We start from the raw sequence: 5626 nt of genomic DNA on the forward strand, positions 1-5626 counted from the left end.
GCTTTTTCTTCTTTTTACCATGAGGGGAAATTCTCATGGAGTATGTAATGAGGAATGTCCAAAAGTTAGCTACTGCAATTAAACACTGGGAAGAAGAAGCAGCACCTCAGCCCGCTTACAGTGATTTGGTTTCTTTCTTCTGGTGCTGTCAGTTTTCTAACAAGTTCTTTCGTTGTATTTCTGATCCATGAATTGCCTGACCATGGTGTAAAGTCGCTGAGAGGACAAAGATCTTTATTCATCTTCCTTAGAGACACATCCTTCACCCCTCAGCTTTGACCTCTTGTCCGAAAGCTTGTCAGTTCAAGATTAATAGTAAGTAACACTTGATTTTATGTTGGAAATTAACCTTGAGTTACTAATCAGTCTCCATTCCAACAATTCTTTTGTTTAGGAATGAACCTGTGCTGTGATCCCTGCAGGTAATAGGTAAAAACAAGCAGACACATCTTAAAATACCACAAGGCTGACCTGATAGGAGAGCTCCCTTTTAAGACAACTGCCCCAGAAAGTTGTCTGTTGATGGCAATTTAATTATTTCCCTAACTATAACCAAGAAAACCACCAGCTGCAACCAATAACAGTTACTGTGACAGAAGAGGGCTGCGGGTAGAAAGACTAGAGTGCTTTTTCAATGCTGGATTGGAAAGTTCTAAGTACAAGATGGAATAAGGAGGGTCAGGAGGATGATCTTTCAACACAAGTTAGAAATCACAGAAGAGGCTGGACTTTATTTTTTCCCACTATTCCTTCACTTCAGGAGGGAGAGTACCCATGAGTCAGGGGAAGCGAGCACTTTGGGGTTTTGATCCAAAATGTTGCATTTTCCTTCAGAAGTTGCCTCCCAGATCTGGCCAGCTGGCTGAGCTCTGGTATGGAAATCAAGCTGGGTAGGTTTCTCCACACAGTTGCAATTGTCAGAGTTGAGAAGTTCTGTAAAAGCCCTTTGGGGCTACTTTGGGTAGAGAAAGGACTGGTGAACGAACTGTTTAGATTTGATCCAGAGGGCTTAGCTAACAGATGTTGGATGGGTCCCTACTTTGAGGGGGGTTTATTGCATATTCATGAGCTGACCTTTTGAGCCACTTCCAATGCAGGGAGGATGCACATCTACATTTTGTTTGCAGTATTTGGAATATAAAAGTTGCCTATATGACTGAGTGTGAAAATGTATTGGGGTTTATTATCTCAAGTCCTTTCTGTCTGCATTTCTTCTCAAGCCCTTCCTTTTGTCTGCAGCTGCTCTGGGGTGGCCCACAAACCCCCAGTTTATCTAGCAATTACTGTCTTCCAAGGTAGAGTCACCAGGGTATGCAGTGGGGAGAAATGATATTCTAAATTAAGAGACTCTCACACACTTGCAAGATGATAATTTGTCTGTAACAAAATTCCTGATTAGAATACTGCTAATTTCCTTTCTGTGGCAATTATAGCACAGCACTAGCTCATATGTGCAATGTGCAGAGATATTTTCCTGGAAAAAAAAAAATTATCATTACCACTAGTGAAAAACAGTCCTTAGAAGAGAAAAATGAACTTGTAATTTTGCAGCAATTTCCCAGTGTAGTGGGAGTTTGGTGTTAAGGTAAGGAGTTTTGGGGGTTCTCCCTGTTGTTGATTGCATTCATGTTAGATTTCACAGTTGGCATTTTCCCACTAGCATCTGAAATCAGAGATGATGCAGTCCCCAACTGAGTGGAACCTGTTACCCCTGAAATTCAGCTCATTTATTCTCTCTTTACTCTAAAAACTTGCTTCCCTCCTCCCTACAGACATCTTTAAATGACTGCTGTTTCTTTCTGTTGGCATAGCATATTTTTGCTTATCCATCTGTTTTGAAGTTTTGATGAGGTTTAGTTTTTCAATCAAAAAGAGATTGTTTGTATAATCGCTGTTTAGTGCCTGGAATATTTTGGCAGGAGTGGTGTTGTATGAGTGAAAGTTAGTGGGTTAGTGCTTCTCAGAAGTGCTGGAGTTGGTATCCTGTTCTTATGCTTTAGGAGAGCAGGCTGGACAGGCTCTAGACCAACGAGAAATAGCTCAGGGAATTGCCTTTGAATGTGCAGAAGGTCTGCTCTGTTTCACTGATGTCATTAAGGGGACAGAAACCCTCCTGTTCATCAGTTGCACTGAAGACTCAAAAGAGCTTTTATTTTGTTGTCATTTTCCTACATGAATCCTAAGCTAGAAAAGTTCTGTTCAGGTCCAAGTTTTTACTTCTCTGCTGTATGCTCTGCTACTGCAGGATGGAAGATCCTGCTCCTTTTCCCGAGGAGATTTGTCCTTTTGTTTTTGTGTGTGGTTGTTTTTTAAAGAGATTGTAGGGAAAAGAGGGACTTCCAGCTTGTGGCTGAGGTGTGTCTGACCTGATAGTGGACCTTTCCATCAAAAGAACATGGCCTGTGGTGCTGGACTCTGCTCTGACTCTGCTCTGTCTGGCTTTTAGCAGGAAGCAAGAGACACTGGCACCATGTGGATCAGCCAGGCTCTGCTCGCCCTTCCCCCTTGCCAACCTGCTATTTCTGCACTTGATTGGAAGAAGCTAAAACTGCTGGATTTTTGCCGGCAGTCAAGGCATTCCTCAAGTTCCTAATCCAAGCTCCAGATGGTTAAATTGCCCATCCTGACATACAGGAACAAATAATGATGGTAAAAGATGTAAAACCCACACCAGCCCCTCACGGTGAGGCTCCGGGACACAGAAGTCACCTGCAGAAAGCCCCGATAGCCGCAGGTCCGGTCACCTGTCCGCGGGCAGGAGGGCAGGGCTGGAACCGGCCGGGCCCCCGCAGGCTCTGCCCGGTGCCGGCCACTGACGAACCCGCCGGGTCGTCCCGTGGAGGCGGTGCCGGCCGCGGGCTGGGGCCGCCGGGCGCTGCTTCCCCCGCATCCTCGGCCGTGCCGCAGCTCCGGGCTCCCCCGCGCCGCCAAGGGCGGACCCCAGCCCCGGGCCATGGCTCGGGGGAGGCGCCGGCCGTGGCCGGGCCGGGGGCACCGCCCGGCCGCAGGGGCGGAGGCGGGGAGGGGTCAGTGCCCCGGCCGGAGCGCGGCCGCCGGGATGCCGCCCGCCGGCGCTGCCCGCGCTAATTGGATGTTCCGCGGATGGAGGATTTCCTCCCCTCTCGGCTGCGCTTGAAAGTTTGCCAACCGGCAGCTAGGTTTAATTTCTTTAAGGATCTGGGGAGAAGGGGGGCGGGGGCTGGAGGGGGACCGTTTCCAAGCATGGGAGACAGGCTGCCGGAGCCACACGCCAGCTCTTCCCCTGCTGTCGCTGCCAGCTCGGAGGCGGAAGAAATCGAGGTGCTGGACTCCGAGGATGTCCTACCTATGGCTGCAGAGGATGTAAGTTTCCTTTGCTCGGTATCTTCCCCCCTTTCCCCCGGGTCGGGATAATCGGCTCAAGCTATTCATAGCTGAAGCCAGGGATGGGCACAGGAACGGGGCTGGTGACCCTGCGGGACCAGGGAAAGCCGCCGTCCCCTCCGTCCTCCCGCCGCTGGGTGTCTGCGGGCTCCAGCAGCCGCCGGGCTGCTCCGTCCCCGGGCCGCAGCTCCCGTCCCTCCCGCCCCACCGGCCGTGACCGGCTCCCGGTTCGCTGGGTGCCCGCTCCGGTGCGGAGATGCGGCGGGCGGCGGCTGGCAGGGCAGTGGCGGCGGGCAGCGCACGGCCGCGGCTCCGGAGCCTGGAGAGGGGCTGCTGCCTTGGCTCCAGCGGCTGCCAGGGCACAGAGAGCTTCTCCGGAGTCACAGACACCCGGAGGGTGACAGGTGTGAATCGCTCCCGCTGTCGGGAGCTGCTCCCTCTTCCAGCCCCCGAGCAACAAACAGTCGAGTAAGTTTTCTGCTCGGGCTCCACAGGGCTGAGGCTTCTCTGCACGCTCCGAGCTCTGATGGCAGGTGAGGGTGGGATAACTCGGCAGCGGCTCTGCTCGCCCAGCCCCGAAGGACGCGAGGGGTCCTGCGCACTCCGGATCCGCTCCTGCCGTGCGGAGCGGCGGTGCCTGCAGAGCTCGGGCGATTGTTCTGCATCTGCCGGGGGCAGGAGCTCGCCCTGCACCTGTCTGCGAGGGAGGGAACGCGAGCGATCCTGCAGTCCTGGTGCATCCCAGGATCGCTCGCAGCTCTCCTTCCCAGCGAAATCGGCTGGGATGAGGACTGCAAAGTGTCTGCTCAGTCTGCAGCGTAAGTGCAGGGTCTGTTTCAGCCTGTCAGACATGAAGCAGAGATACCTTTCTGAAGCGGGCTCTGGCTCGGGTCTTGCACAACTGTAAAAGGGACACCTGAGAGCTGAACCTCCAGCAATAGCACATCCCCTCGGCCCTCTCTCTGCCTTTTTGATGCTGCTGGAGAAAGCTGCCCAGGCATGCTTAGGGACAGAGCCTGTTCTTCACCCCCCAGCCCTTCCTTCTGAATAACGTAGGATTCTTTTGCTGTTGGATTTTCCTCCCAGAGGGAAGTGGAGGAAGTGCAGCTGCTTGCCAGAGCTGCATTCCCCAGTCTGTATTCCTGAGGACAGTGCAGTCAGGAGGGAGCGTGTGATGCAGTTTGACCTCTGCTACAACACTGCCAGACAGTCCTAAGAGGAGATGCCTGACTCAGGGGTGTGTGTATCTTTGACTTGGGAAGGGTGGCTTTCCAGGAGCTTTCACAAAAATCCCAGTGATTGCTTATGTCAGACTGTGACCTTTTCTTCTCTGACGAATTTTGTGCTTGTCTGGATGGTCCTACAAGAAAGATTTCCTGTTGTGATACACGCAAGCCCCTTGAAGTTGCTCCAGCCTTTACAAAATGCAGCCATTAGAAATTCAGTTCTGCCAGGGGGCCCAGGAGATGCTGAAATGCTGAATGCCAGGCAGGATTGGGCTCCTGGGACAGGAGCTGTCCTTGATGAAATCTAGATTCTCATCCCAGTTCCGTTGCTGCCTTGCTGCCTGACCTTGAGGTAGGACAGCTTGGGTCAGATCCAGCTTGCAGTGTCTCACCATTACTTGCATTGTTATTTGACTCTGGTACCCTGTTTTCTATAATCAACAAAACGAAAGCCTGCAGCTGCACTGGTTATGGGAAGCTGCTGAGACCTGGCAGTAGATGATGTGACAGAAGCCTGAGGTATCAAGTATCATCTGCAAGTCAGAGAAGCAGGAAGTGGTGTAAATGCTCTCCTTCTACTCCACCAAGATTTCCTGCTGGAACAAGCAGGCTACAGAGCATCATCTCTGAAAATTTCAACTGCTCTGTGCTACTCTGTGCCCCCTGAGACCTAACTGGGGGTTGATTTTGTGTTGTGGCTATTACATGTGAAAGCCTAATGGAAGCTCTCTGGCTTGGCCAGCAAGAGCTGACACATTGTCAGTTCTTTATGTGTTATTAACTACAAAAATATAACAGTGGAGGTTTGGCTGTCCCAGCCTTGACAGTGTAACAGTTCAGCAGTGATGTCATTGTAGCTCTCAGAGCAGCATTCCATAAAGCCAGGATTCAGGCAGTCCCAAAGTGTTCTGTTTAAAGTGCTGGGCTGATTTATGATGATAAATGGGAGCTTATAAATGGAGAGAGACATATGGAGGAGGAGAGCCAACAACTTAACTAATGAAAAGGAATTCAGTGGCCTGATACCCCAATGTCTA

General features: G+C 51.3%; 1 protein-coding gene across 1 annotated transcript; it reads right to left on the minus strand.

Annotated features, from left to right (window-relative positions):
- Positions 1 to 3321: 3321 nt before the first annotated feature.
- Positions 3322 to 5312, minus strand: LOC306810528 (uncharacterized protein; the record flags this gene model as incomplete). Its single annotated transcript, XM_079323214.1, has 2 exons — positions 5265 to 5312; positions 3322 to 5122 (listed from the first exon to the last, which is right to left on the minus strand). Exon 2 carries the CDS (start codon positions 4213 to 4215, stop codon positions 3322 to 3324), a length of 894 nt encoding a protein of 297 aa, XP_079179340.1. The 5' UTR covers positions 4216 to 5122; positions 5265 to 5312.
- Positions 5313 to 5626: the final 314 nt, after the last annotated feature.

Source organism: Erithacus rubecula (genome assembly GCF_903797595.1).
Source record: "Erithacus rubecula genome assembly, chromosome: 20".
Lineage (NCBI taxonomy): Eukaryota > Metazoa > Chordata > Aves > Passeriformes > Muscicapidae > Erithacus > Erithacus rubecula.